General features: G+C 46.0%; 5 protein-coding genes across 5 annotated transcripts; 2 read left to right on the top strand and 3 right to left on the bottom strand.

The window, feature by feature from the left end:
- Window positions 1-1,264: 1,264 nt before the first annotated feature.
- Window positions 1,265-3,500, bottom strand: EDB91DRAFT_1235695 (uncharacterized protein; the record flags this gene model as incomplete). The annotated part of the gene is made up of 8 exons (XM_041321350.1): window positions 1,265-1,444; window positions 1,466-1,481; window positions 1,543-1,795; window positions 1,852-1,982; window positions 2,046-2,123; window positions 2,185-2,361; window positions 2,415-2,529; window positions 3,335-3,500. The coding sequence occupies 8 exons, from the start codon at window positions 3,498-3,500 to the stop codon at window positions 1,265-1,267; spliced, it is 1,116 nt and encodes a 371-aa protein (XP_041180671.1).
- A 146-nt stretch (window positions 3,501-3,646) lies between these two features.
- On the top strand, window positions 3,647-4,729 carry EDB91DRAFT_1245055 (uncharacterized protein; the record flags this gene model as incomplete). The annotated part of the gene is made up of 5 exons (XM_041322491.1): window positions 3,647-3,863; window positions 3,925-4,014; window positions 4,064-4,374; window positions 4,458-4,573; window positions 4,606-4,729. 5 exons carry the CDS (start codon window positions 3,647-3,649, stop codon window positions 4,727-4,729), a joined length of 858 nt encoding a protein of 285 aa, XP_041180670.1.
- Window positions 4,730-6,392: 1,663 nt separating this feature from the next.
- On the top strand, window positions 6,393-7,025 carry EDB91DRAFT_1047973 (uncharacterized protein; the record flags this gene model as incomplete). Its single annotated transcript, XM_041313357.1, has 1 exon — window positions 6,393-7,025. One exon carries the CDS (start codon window positions 6,393-6,395, stop codon window positions 7,023-7,025), a length of 633 nt encoding a protein of 210 aa, XP_041180669.1.
- Window positions 7,026-8,274: 1,249 nt separating this feature from the next.
- On the bottom strand, window positions 8,275-9,460 carry EDB91DRAFT_1314984 (uncharacterized protein; the record flags this gene model as incomplete). Its single annotated transcript, XM_041325156.1, has 7 exons — window positions 9,323-9,460; window positions 9,252-9,272; window positions 8,771-9,194; window positions 8,637-8,720; window positions 8,551-8,580; window positions 8,384-8,503; window positions 8,275-8,328 (listed from the first exon to the last, which is right to left on the bottom strand). Exons 1-7 carry the CDS (start codon window positions 9,337-9,339, stop codon window positions 8,275-8,277), a joined length of 750 nt encoding a protein of 249 aa, XP_041180668.1. The 5' UTR covers window positions 9,340-9,460.
- Window positions 9,461-9,758: 298 nt separating this feature from the next.
- Window positions 9,759-13,056, bottom strand: EDB91DRAFT_1245052 (ribonuclease H-like domain-containing protein; the record flags this gene model as incomplete). The annotated part of the gene is made up of 8 exons (XM_041322490.1): window positions 9,759-10,181; window positions 10,234-10,395; window positions 10,450-10,838; window positions 10,888-10,942; window positions 11,575-11,913; window positions 11,967-12,188; window positions 12,240-12,419; window positions 12,472-13,056. 8 exons carry the CDS (start codon window positions 13,054-13,056, stop codon window positions 9,759-9,761), a joined length of 2,355 nt encoding a protein of 784 aa, XP_041180667.1.
- Window positions 13,057-13,641: the final 585 nt, after the last annotated feature.

Raw genomic sequence — 13,641 nt, 5'->3', positions numbered from 1 at the left:
ATGTAGTACGCACCGTTGCCTTCCTCACGATAGGGCAGGTCCTGTTGGTCCTCTAAAAGCAGCAAAGCACCTAAATCTTCCTCCATGTCTTCAAGCAGCTCAATGTGATGTGGTATCTCCTCGTTGATCTGCAGTATGTTGAGTAAGCGCAAATATACATCCCACGCAGATTGCCTTGTGACTAATGGGCGCCCAAGTGTTATGATCAACGTTCACCGAATGGCAAAGGTTTCACACAACCACTAGGACTCGTCAAAGAGTAAGAGCAAGGATAAGATTGAGAGTGAACGTCTGAGTCTACACTGGGTAGGAACGAAGAGGTTAAGTCTAAGGAGTTCTACTGACTATGACCTAAACTATATACTACTCTCTAAGCGGAGATATCTGAGTATGAAAGGTAGTGATATATCTATATAAGATCATAACATTGCGCCTAGGGTATAGGGCGTCTTATCAACCAATCAACTACAAGGAAGGGAAAAGGGTCTATAGGGGTATCGGTGATTAAGCAGGGTTCTCAGGGTACTGCTTCTATTCAGGGTGGACGGATATGAAGAAGGATGAGAGAGTTCTGTGATAAGAAGTCTCGAGCGGTAATTAAGGATCTCGATAAGAGATAGGATCTGGAGATGTATCGGGTACGATCGGATCTAAGGGTTCTCCAGGGTCTTCGGTAATGAGCCTGCTTCTCTATGAGTGGCGCTTCTGTGGTAGGGTTCAAGGTTTTAGCTGTGACTGTGCAACAGGTTCTTATGTAAGGGGTTCGGTGAATGACAGAGGTAACTCTTAACATGTCATGTGTGGGAAGTGAAGGTCTGCGATGTGAAAGGATGATGACTCTTCGAGAGATGGCTCGTAAAGGACTCTCGGTTCTGGTTCGATCATAGAGGCGTGTAGATGCTTATGATGTAGCCTATGCCTAATCGTAGGACTTCTAAGGATGTGATGAGTGTCGGATGTCTAGGGTTACGGATATAGATGGATAATGTCGATGTAGTATAGATGTGATGTAAAGATAGTGATCGTTAATCGGTTATCCATCTTATCTTATCAGGGATCTTATCTAATCTAATCTTATCGGATAGGTGACTTAGGTTTTGATAATCGAAATTTAGATGCAGTATGTAACATTCATGACACCAAGTTGGTCATAGCAGTGCTGCACGCACTTGCTGAACGTCTTAGGAACGAGGTCGAAGACGACATGAGAAGGTTTGATATAGAGATTGCGTACGTGGTCCAATGCCTCACGTTTGACTTTGATCTATGAAAAAATGGTAAGCACCAGAACAAGCATGCTAGTATTGCTTACTTTAAAGTCCAACGCACCAAAGTCCTCGGGCGACTGGTAGACAATGTTTTGTACACCATGGGGAAGAATTTTATTTCGGTCCCGCCGTTTTGCAGTGTTATTCACTTGGTCCTGGTATGCGTCTAACTCCCACTGTAACCAAGGTATAAAAACCCATTGAAAAAGCATCCTAAATTAAGACCGCAAGCTAGTATCAGCATAAGATGAACAACTCAGAAAAATGGACGCACAATTGGAGAGTATTATTGGCATCATACCAACCTGATGTAACACCATGATCCAAAAGTGTCTCGAATCCTGGTGTAAAACATTGTTGCAGTTGCGACCATGTTATTTCGGGCATTACGTTCTTCTTGTTCCTCATCCAACGGTGTTGCAGGGTACCCAGGAGTGCGGGATCATGCCATTGGTGTAGCATGGTATGGGCATTAGCTATTCCGAAGTTTTCTGACCCAGGGTTGCTCTGGGTCACCATAGGCATATCTAGGAGGTAGATTGCTGTGTCAGTGAAGAGACGATACTGGCCAAAAAAAGCTTACGCCCGAGTGTCTCGAGTGTATTGAGGTAATAGCTTAGGATAAGCTGCGGGTTCTGGTTTGAGTGCCAGACCCTCATCCACATAATCCGACCAGAGAATGGCTCAATGCCAGTATGGAGGCCAAGACCAAACCTCAGCCATTTGTCATGTTGATCGACTGCAAATAGATCATTCACTCCTGCAGCCCAAAATCACCTCCTTCGAAGGCGATTGGCCTTGCGCTGGCATACAAGCTCTGGCTCGTATATAGTGAAATAAGATGTCACAACACTCCTGTGAATAAGAGATACAACAGTCAATGATTACAATGTCACGATTACAAAAAAAACATTACCTAGTTACACTCATGCTCCTTTCGTGAAATAATAAGCTTACAATTTCACGCGCTCCAGCATTTGGATACGTCGGCCACAAATCAGCCATGGCATCACAGATAGTCTCGACTGTATGACCTTGCTGGCATGTTCTCCGAAGGCCCATCCCTTCACAGATCTTGAGAAATTTCGTGAGTCTAAGCACAATGTCAGAACATCGAGGCAAGGTGAAAGATTGCAAAAGACTAACCCGAGACCATAGCATGATGTATCAAAGTGTTTCTGCAATTCTGTAACAATTTGCTTATCTGTCTGTCGTGCCTTCCAAAGGTGAAGGATATGTGGTTGAATTAGATCCAAAGGTGCTGATCAAATGCGAGTTACTGGTGGTGTCAGTTCAGAACAACAGGAACCATGGACGTATGAGTAGGTTTCCATTGGTTGGGCATTGCTAGTTTTAACAGTTGTGAGCCAGTGCTCGATTGTACTTAAATCGCTTCATGGTTGATTGTCTCCGCAGAGACTTTTCTAAGGGATACTTGGAGAACACTGTGCATTGGGGTGTTCCTGCCGCCATCCACACTCACCCTAACTCCACGTCTGCTTCATAGTTGACAAGTTGTCTCCTTTCTAAGGGATACTTAGAAAACGCCATGCGTTGGGACAGACTTGAAGCTCTTCCTGCTGCTATCCACACTCACCCTAGTATACTGCGAAGCTGAAGCAAATACTAATAAACACATGATGCACAAATTCAGTGCCACTGGTGCCTGGTGGATGATTTCTAAGGGATACTTGGAGAACACCGTGTGTTGGGGCAGACCTGTCCACTCGTGGTTTATCGGACATATTAACATCAAACTAGATTTTGACAACCAAAGATAGAGATAGTTTAGACATTATCACCCTGACACTCACCATTTGTGAATCCCCACCAGCCCCTAATTCCAACATACTGCGAAGCTGAAGCTCTCCCCACTCTAATTCCATACAATGTCCTGCTCAAGATAGAGATAGTTTAGACGTTATTACCCTGACACTCACCGTTTGTGAATCCCCACCAGCCCCTAATTCCAACATACTGCGAAGCTGAAGCTCTCCCCACTCTAATTCCATACAATGTCCTGCTCAAGATAGAGATAGTTTAGACGTTATTACCCTGACACTCACCGTTTGTGAATCCCCACCAGCCCCTAATTCCAACATACTGCGAAGCTGAAGCTCTCCCCACTCTAATTCCATTCAACGTCCTGCTCCTCTGAGTAATGGGTGCCTGTGCATCACTTCTCCGGACATGAATTGTCCAGGTGTCAAGTATTCTGTGCACAGAGGACATAGAGAGGAGACGCGGTGCCCTGCTTCTTGAACATCACCGGCAGACAATGCACCAGGCCTTTAGTATGTTTTCTCAATTCAACTTTTGTCATATTTAAGGCTTGCGGCAGCCATGTCACACTACTATTGACTGTCCACCTCATTCTTATGGCCAACCCTAATAACATTGTCTGTCAGTTTACGGAAGACGCATTTGCTGCTGAAGATCAGATCTGCAAGTGCCCATCTTGTCGTGCCCAGATCAACAAAGGACAACCCTGCTTTTATGTGGCTACAATCAAACCCAGCAAACCAGGGTGCAATGTATGTGCAGCCTGCTATACACGGTATGAGAAGAAGTCTGTAACATCAAAGAGACCCACTGGTGAGTCGTTAGTGTACATTTTACTTAATGTGATATGTGATATAATGATATTTTGTATTAGCGTCACAATATCCTTCATCTGATGCAGCAAGTTATCACCGACCTGATCCTCAGACAATTCGGCAGTCAGTTAATGCTGCCCAAAGGAAATGTGAGTTGCACCTGCGCCCTGAGATATGACTCAAGCTGATCTTTACCAGTGAGCATCAATCCACCTCCTGTCATTGCGGTGCCTGACTGGACAAATGCTGCCATGGGTCCTCCGCCTGTCCCTCGTCACCGTGCAATCACCGGCCCTGATGTGGCCATTCCTACATCTTGGCAGGGGTCAGCCGCATCTCCAATACCATCGAGACTCACTGGTCTGATTGGATATTCATCGCACCATGGATCATATGCCGCAGAACGTCTGAGATGGGTCAAATCTGCGTATGCTACTCCCAGCTCTATAGCTGAAACCATTGCCCTTGAGATTTTGGCCGTCCACAAAGCGGGGGGGGGGGGGGGGGGTGTAAGAAATTAAGAGGAGTACCAATTGGAGTATGGTCTTTCATATGTTCTCTTACATGCACAACTGACCATATTTTTATCTAGAATATTTGTGAGGGCAAGAAAGACATTGACGCCCACATTGATGCCCCAGGTCTGATCAACCTGGCTCTGGAAACAGTTGGGCCTAAGCTACAAGCATTTGGTGGCCTCTTCTCATGGTGTGACAATGAATTCATCATGCGAGACTCAGGATGGGTGGATCTCTCAACATACCAGCCATTGATCCCGTACTTCTACTTGCAGTGTCTTCAGCCAGCTCGCAAAGGCTCCAAGGCACCAACATTCAAGACGAAGCAATTTACCCTCTGTCATGAATGCGACATACTGCATCTAAATTTCGATTATCAAACTCTAAGTCACCTATCCGATAAGATTAGATTAGATAAGATCCCTGATAAGATAAGATGGATAACCGATTAACGATCACTATCTTCAATTCACATCTATACTACATCAATGTCATCCATCTATATCCATAACCCTAGACATCCGAAGTCATCACATCCTTAGAAGTCCTACGATTAGGCATAGGCTACATCATAAGCATCTACACGCCTCTATGATCGAACCACAACCGAGAGACCCTTACGAGCTGTCTCTCTAAAAGACATCACTCTTCACATTGCAGACCTTCACTTCCCACACATGACATGTTAAGAGTTACCTCTGTCATTCACCGAACCCCTTACATAAGAACCTGTTGCACAGTCACAGCTAAATCCCTGAACCCCTATCACAGAAGCGCCACTCATAGAGAAGCATGCTCATTACCGAAGACCCTGGAGAACCCCTAGATCCGATCGTACCCGATACATCTCCAGATCCTATCTCTCATCAAGATCCTTAATCACCGCTCGAGACTTCTTGTCACAGAACTCTCTCACCCTTCTTAATCTCCATCCACCCTGAATAGAAGCAGTACCCTGAGACCCTGCTTAATCACCGATACCCCTAACCCCTATGGACCCTTCCTTGTAGTTGATTGGTTGATAAGACGCTCTAAACCCTAGGCACAATGTTATGATCTTATATAGATATATCACTACCTTTCATACTCAGATATCTCCGCCTAGAGAGTAGTATATAGTTTAGGTCGTAGTCAGTAGAACTCCTTAGACTTAACCTCTTCGTTCCTACCTTGTGTAGACAGAGACGTTCACTCTCAATCTCATCCTTTGCTCTTATCTTGACGAGTCCTAGTGGTTGTGTGATACCTTTGCCAATCGGTGACGTTGATCATAACACCCTCATGGTAGTCGTTCCAGAGGGACAATGGAGGGAATTTGAAAATTGGCAAGAAGATAATGAGATGGTACAGTTATCCATTATACACATGTCGCATACGCTAATTTATACTCAATTGTACAGGTGATCGAGCGTTCAACCGGTCGCGCTAATGCCAATGCCAAGGGCAGTTGTGCTACCACCAAGGACAGTCGTGCTCATACCACCAAGGACACTTCATACTCCTACTCAGCAGACCTGACATACTCATACTCAGCAGACGCACCATTCAACTCAGCAGATCCTTCATCTGCTACAGCCCCTTCATCCACTGCAGCCCCTTCACATGACTCAGTCTGATCATGCGAGACCGACCCCAAGCTCTTTTTACCAATTACCACTACTGGTATCGCCATCAAGCGAACACATGAGCATGCAACCAGTTCTTCCTCTAGTACCATTTCCCCCCCTCGCAAATCAAAGGTCCCTCCTGCACTTCTCTGCTCTCCTGATCGCAATGACCTCAAGGAGGCTCTGAGGATAGGTGGAGGTGCCAACTTGAATGTAAAGCAGGGTATGTTTTAGTTTGTTGACGTGCTCAACATACTCATTTGTATGTCAGTCTCCAAGTTCCAGAATGAAAACATTCATTTTTACTTGATCCCTACCCGACCTCTCAATGACCTCTTGAAGTGTACCCGATACCACTCATTTTCGGTGGACAACGCTGATTCCTCAATTGGCTACGTGACTATGGATACATCCCCTGAAGGTCGCATTGGAATAGGCGGATTCAAAATGGCACACACAGGATGGCTAACACTGATGGTGCCTCCTAGGTCAGGTCTTGGGTCCAGGGCAAGTCACAATGTCATTGTGAAACATCCATTCTACAGGGTGGATCTTCCAGGAATGCCTGCCTCCAGTACAGATTTTAAAATTGGACGCTTTGCACTTGCGGACGAGTTGCCCAAGCTATTTCAAGAAGCAAATGTCCTATACTGGGCGAAAGCTCTATTAGGTCTTGTCTATGACTTCATTGACCATGCTGTGGCAGGCACATCTGAGCCTCTGCCATTCAATATTCCACGTGTGCGCTTCATTGAAGCTGGGCTTGCAATATCTTGCTATCAAGGTAACAGCAAGTCCACATTGAAGACCAGGTCAATCCGTGCAGCTTTCCTCCTTGAGGAGGTCATTGATAGTGGGGATGAGGACTTTATCAAGTTTATTCATAATGGCGACCCCAACCCATTGCTCAACCCTGAACAGTATGGGTACGACTTTGCATTGTTTCTGGCCTTCACACAACATGTACGGTATGTGAAGACAGACAGGCTGGTCTTCATCTCTGACTATCAAGGTATGTCATGTTCGATGACCTGAGTATCCTCAATGCTAATATCAGGATTAAACAGGCAGTACGGAGCTGTTAACTGACCCACAAATAATGACACACTCATCAGTTAGCAATGGCAGTGATATCTTTGGGGAGGGCAACATTGAGAAGGCCGTCGGTGAGTTCGAGAGGCGCCATGTTTGCAATGACTTCTGCAAATGGCCAGGGTTCAGACTCAGAAAGTTTGGGGCAGAAATAGCTTAGATGACACTGTTTTTGGTTTTGCGTATGGTTTTTTTGGCTGCATTGCAATGTATCAGAGCAATATGTTGATCTTGATGTCGCATTCATCACTAGCTCAATGCCACGTCTCAGACTCCAAGTACGCAAATAAGTTTGCACTGGTCAACACAAGCAAATATGTTAGCACGGTGTTAGAGGTCCGATTACCATATGTAGTAATGCTGGCTTAGTAATTGAGCACGAGTGTCCGGGCTTCCATACTGAAGTGTTGACAGCCGCTACAAACCCTGCCAAAAAATCACAGACTATTTCTGACAAAGAAGACGGAACACATTCTGCAACAGACATGAATATACATGTTCCTAAACCCACCCCGCAATATCCCGCATGCACACATCACCCTAACATTGCAAGTTCACTGCCCAAACCTCCATTTAAACTACCTTTTGCCATCACCGACAGTGTCCGACACCATCATCGCAAGGTGCGGCGCTATCGCGTGCAGGAACTGTGGGATCGACATCATCAAGTCTAGCACAGTCAGTGGGTCCAAGGGACCCACACACGTGATGTGCAACTCCCCGACGTCAAGTTTGGTCAGGTGCAAGTTGGGTTGCGGACCCGCTCGATCATAGTTGCTATTGTTCGGAAGCGTTGCCACGAGCGCACCGAGCCCCACGTCCACGTAGAGCGAGACCTTGTGCAGCTCATGGCAGCTCCCCACAAGAGTGCCTAAGGCATACAGGGAGACAGGCGTAGTCATGATCTCATTACACTGATCACGTGGGGTTCGTTGTTTTTGCATCTACCTTATTAGTGTCAGCTCTCTCAAAGTGTATGTTCCCAAAAGAGCAAGAAAATCAGTTCTAGTGACTCAAAGTTGAAATCTTCTCCCCTAAAAGACATTTGTCAAGCTTTCCCAAATCCCAAGTCAAAGGCGGTCGTTCAAAGGATGAAGACATCCAAGTATAAGTACATTGAGTGGCACGACGAATCCAAAATTCCCAAGAAAATATCACCATCGCCCAACATCAAACCATCATGGTTACTAGGCTAGTTGCACCTCACGTCATCAAGGACCCACTGGCCGTATACGCCTTGAAAGACCTGGAAGTAATCAACAAATTGTGCAACAACTGATCAAACTGAGCTAGCAGCGAACCCTTTTAAAGCAGAATTGTGCCCCCAGGAAATGAATACCATGGAAGCTTGCAGGAGTGGTAGCACAGAACTCCCTCCAATCACTTCCTGATGGGAGGTTCTGAAGGCGGTGTTGGACAAGCTGCATATCGTCAACCTCGCTCACTGTATTGTGTCTGAGAAACTCACTTGCTGACCGGATCCAGGAGAAACGCAGCCCTGCGACAATGAATAAGTTGAAAATATGCAGATGAGAAGTTGATGGATAAACGAACAAGATCTTTGTACCAATACCAGTACGATGTGCAATCTGGTTGCTGCAGGTCGACTTCCCAATGACCTATTACATTGTTTGGACCCTGAGTGCAGGATATCAGCTACTCGTGCTAAGAAACGCAGGAATATTTACATGATCCTCACACCACTTGGTTGTGTAATTAACCCCGTGGATCTCTATCGGTGTGGCCATGCAAGCGTCCACGCGGCGATTGTAGTGAGATGGAACGTTCACCAATCGGGCAGTATACTCTCGAGTGCCATATGCCGTGCACGTCTGGGACTTCAAGTTGGTCCAAAACATATTCAATCTAAAGCGTTCTTCTTCTTCACGCTTCCACTTCTCCTCCATTTCATGGTGGTAGTGAAGTTCTATGTCCCATTCCTTGCGAATGTGGTCTCGAACATCCGGATCTAAGGGGTTGTTGCAAGGGTTGAGAGATTCCACTGATGCAAATATGGTGAGCACAATCAGCAGGGAAATGAGTGCTGTATAGATGAGAGACTGATGGCGATGGGAAGGCTTGGGAGGCACCAGAGTGTCTGTCTCTGAGGAACTGCAAAGCCTTCCATTTCATTCATCAAGTATCAACCTATCACTGAGCCTCACACACCTAGGACAGTAAGATGGGAGACTGCATACCCTCGTTAGTATCAGTGACAACAGTAGTAGACAGTAACTTACTCCTCGTCTCGTCTCATCTTGGGGATTTTTTCTGGCGAATTGTTGACTAATCACATCGCAGCACAATGATCACTGTTGAATGTTGAATATTTGCTGAAGAGTTAATATTTACGAACTTCTGCTTCAATGATCAGCCTGAAGGACTTGTAGGCTGGTGAGTTATGAGGAATGAGCAAGTGTTTACTAGACTTGCATAGGAACTTGCGGATGACCGTCAACATGCTTGAAGGTGGGTCTATCTGAACTAGGGTTCGGGGAATTAGGGATCCTGCTCTGGTTGACTGGCTAATTAGCACGACCCTCCGTGAGGGCCTAATTGACAGGTGTAAATGACAGCAAATTCACTCAAATTGACCCATAGCTCTTTGACACTGATTTGCGCTAATTTGCAGGTAAATTTGGTCTAATTGACCGTAATCTACAACAAAGCCGCCTATCACCATTTCTCCCACTCGTCATCCATCGGTGTCAAGGACGAAGTTGTGGCTTGATCAGCCATCACCTTTGGTGTCGACAGGCCTCCCCAAGCAACTGTGGGCTGTACGGCGTGGTCTGACAGGATATCGAGGAGGTAAGTGGATGATAAGTCAATATCTTTACCCACGTCAAACTCAGTGCTTTTCACACCAGCTAAACCCACATGGTCCGCAATATCACCATTATCAAGCCAATCCCCAGCTTCGGCATCCAAGTCTGAACATCTACCTTGATGTTCATTGGTCAAGCTCAAAATGATGTCCGTTTTCATGGTAGGCAGTCGAGCAGGCGGTGGGACAACAGGTGGTGTCTCAGGTTTACCATGGATGGTTGCATACATATCTCGCCATTTGACGGAAGGAGTGACTGTCGGTGCTACTGGCTGTTTCAAAGTATGAGTATGTTGGGAGTCCAGCCAACTGAACTTCACTCACGTCAGCTTGCCAGCAGTGCCACTGACGAATCTGTATATGTTCTTTTAATGTTGAGATGTCTTGTCTGCTCCGAGTGGGACTGTTAAGCCACATGATTGTTGAAACTGTCCTCTCATCGGCCATCGACACTGGGACGACGGAGTATAACTTGATTGCAAGGGCCTGGACATAAGAGTGAGTCAAATAACAAATGTATCGAGCGAATATCATTGTCACCCCAAGAACTCGTGCATTTTCGTCCTTTTGAACAGCTAACCACCAGTCTCGGACATTCTCGTGCTTGCGAATCTTGCAGTTGAAAGGATCCGCTCCTTTGCGATACTCCTTGAGCTCAACCTTCAACGCCTGCAGAGCCTCTTGTGGAGTCAATCCAGCCAAGCGGGGATTTCTCTCTTTCATAAGTTTTGCAGCGGCTTGGTCTGACCTTACCCCATTATAAACATCACCGTACTCGTGCTTGAGCATGAGCTGAAGGCTCGTGCCCACTCTCTTGATGATTGAATCTTCGGGGGATACAACACTGTATGTCCCATTTGATTTCATCAAATGGATGGGAGGCAGGTCAAGAGGATTGATATTCTTGTAGATCTGTGCAGTTTGGTATTCTTCAGAGCATCAGTTTTGCGATGACACTGCAACAAGTTGTCCACCTACCTGGGTGCAAGAAAAATGCTGTGATATATGGATCGTTTGGTGCATCATTGATCATCTGATCGAACCATTGTAGGGAGTATCCCTATGCTAGGCTTGTATCCACCACTTTTCCGATGCATCAGGCATCCATCCGACACCTATCCATTCCATCCGATACCCATCCGCTTTTCGGACGACATGCGGATACCTTCGGATCTCCCCCTATAGCTCGCGCATCCGCCGCATCTGTCCTGTCCATGTCCATTCTACCTCATTGGTACGTACTCACACGCATTTTCTTGTTACTGACTGAACACAGACATATCCTCTCACACTCCAGTATTTTTCGGATAGCTTATGGCACGGTCTAGACTCGCTACCTATGTATCTATGTTCCTTGAAAATACTGTACCCTATAAGCATGGAGGGTTTCGAAAAATACTTACTTCATGTAACTTCCTCCCACTTTTCCTGCACCTTACCAGAAGGTCGCTTTGACTTATACCCACTATCCATCCAACCTTTAATGAACTTCCTTTGACTTTGATTCGCATCCTGTCTGATCCGCAAGTGCCATCCGCTCCATCCGACGAATCCATACGTTTCGCATCCTATCCGTTTCATCCGCTTTTGCGGATCTTTCATCCTATAGGGTTGTTTTAGACAGAGACTAGTATTCCCCAGTAGCAATCCCCTTAAGGGTCGAACGTGCTTGCTCTCAAGTGAGGCAGTAGGCAGCAAAGACCCAACTGTGTAGTAGATCGATTTCTCTCCGCTGCACTTGTTGTACCCACACCGTGCATTTGTAATTGCACAAATGGCCAATTTGGTCTCTTCCAGCAGTCGAATTGTATTGCCTCGAAGGAGTTGTTCCATTTGTGCAACAATGGCAAGCCAGTACAGATAGACGTCTGCGCATGTTGTATGTGCAGATTCCAGACACTGAATCGCCTTTGCGTATGGTCCCGTAATTGCTATGAGCTTGGCTAGGGCAACTTGAAACATCAGTGAATCTGTGGTGTTCACCTCAAATAAATGATTTCGTCCCTGCACAGATGTTTGTGAGTTCTTGGTTTGTATCAAAATGGTACATATCTTACCTTCACATTGATCCCCAGACTCAGATTGCTAACTATGGCTTGCATTGCAGGCAAACAGCATTGCAGTGAGGCCGCAGACCAATGAATGTTTGCGAATCGAGTTTTGCTGATTTTTTCTAGACCCTGGCCAATTTTAAGAACACCACGTTGATAGTTGAAGTGCTCCATTGCATAGCCCGACTTGTCCATGAAAGCCAAAATCTTTCTAAGATGGTCAGAGACCTGCAGGTATGGTCATTGGCCTGAATCTTGATGAGTATGAGTATTACTCACCTCTTTGAATTCGGGCAGCTGGCATATTTGCTTGGAGCACAGTGACAGTAAATGACATGCATCCTGGAGGTTTAATATATAAGGCTGCTTTGCCGACAAATCTCTGCGGCTGTTTTTTGTGTTTCCAGTGTCATCCGATGATGAGCCGGAGAAGTTGTAGGGCCTGATTTCGGCAATGACCTATTGCAACATCAAGGTGAGCTTTACATTTGTGCGAGCGAATTGGACTTACACCCTCCAACAACTCTCCAATATATTGGGCTGTGTGACTGAGCATTGAGGCGTCATCGAGCTCAAGCAGAAGGGTTTGCCTGTCAGCAGTGGTGACGTGAACAGTGTAGAACAATTTGGGCTTCCGGATCTTTCCACCATCAAACGTAATGGTGAGATCACGTTGTGTTTTCAGATAGTCGAACATTGTTTTTGTGATTCTTGCAGATTCGTTTGAAATTAGTGTATCAGCAAGAGTCGTTGCAGAGGCAGGCTTGTAGTTGGCATTCAGGATGCTACAAAAAGCCTTGAACTCATCCGAATCAATGACATGTGGTGGGATTCCCGTACACGTCAAAAATAGCATGAGTGCATGGTCACCTTTCACCTTTAGTGCTTTATGACCTTCGGTAACATACTTCTTGTTGAATGATGCAACCTGCAGCTCCATCCTTGGTTTCTTCATTGGCCGGTCTTCCACCTCCATGACGTCATTCGAATCCGAGTCCGACTTTGACCCTGCTTCTAGGACCACACCTTTTCCCTTCCCTTGTACAGCTTTGGAAGCCATGTAATCGCTGGCTTCTTTGCGCCACTCCCTCGCCATACTTGGACACTCATTGGCAGCATGCTTCATGATTCATTGCCGAGCTCTTGGCCATGACCAGGTGATGTTACAGCCATGGCTGGCAATGCACCGAACAAGTTTTTCCCCAGTGGGACCACTTGCTAAATGGCAAGGCTTCAAAATCTTGCGAAGCAGTGGGTGCATCTTGGCACCACCTTTTCGACTGTCATCGTCTTCGCCAGCACTGATGTACCGGTCGTCATCGAAGGTTGACAATATATGGGTATCAAGCTTCTGAACCTTGGGCTTTCATTTCCCGGGTATCTGAGTATGATTGACTTTGATTGGCTTTTGTTTTGTAGAACTCAAGTCTGAGACAAGGACTGGCAACTTCATAGTGTACCATCAGTAAGTCTGTTTTATTGGAGGGAAAAATAAGATTTGACTCACAGCTTTTCCAGTGGCAAGAATGAGGCCCTGCGCAGCTTCGAGAGTGTCATCAACCCATTTCTCCAGGATAACATCACCTGGAAATTTCTTAGTCCATGTTTCAAAAACATGGACTATGGCCTCCATCTCTGGGCCTCGTTCAACAAGTTTCAGGCCATCAACTCGACTGCCCAA

This window comes from Suillus paluster (assembly GCF_016628075.1).
Source record: "Suillus paluster strain FC165 chromosome Unknown EDB91scaffold_9, whole genome shotgun sequence".
NCBI lineage: Eukaryota > Fungi > Basidiomycota > Agaricomycetes > Boletales > Suillaceae > Suillus > Suillus paluster.
The sequence above is the reverse complement of the archived record's forward strand: the minus strand, read 5'-3'. Positions and strand labels throughout refer to the sequence as shown.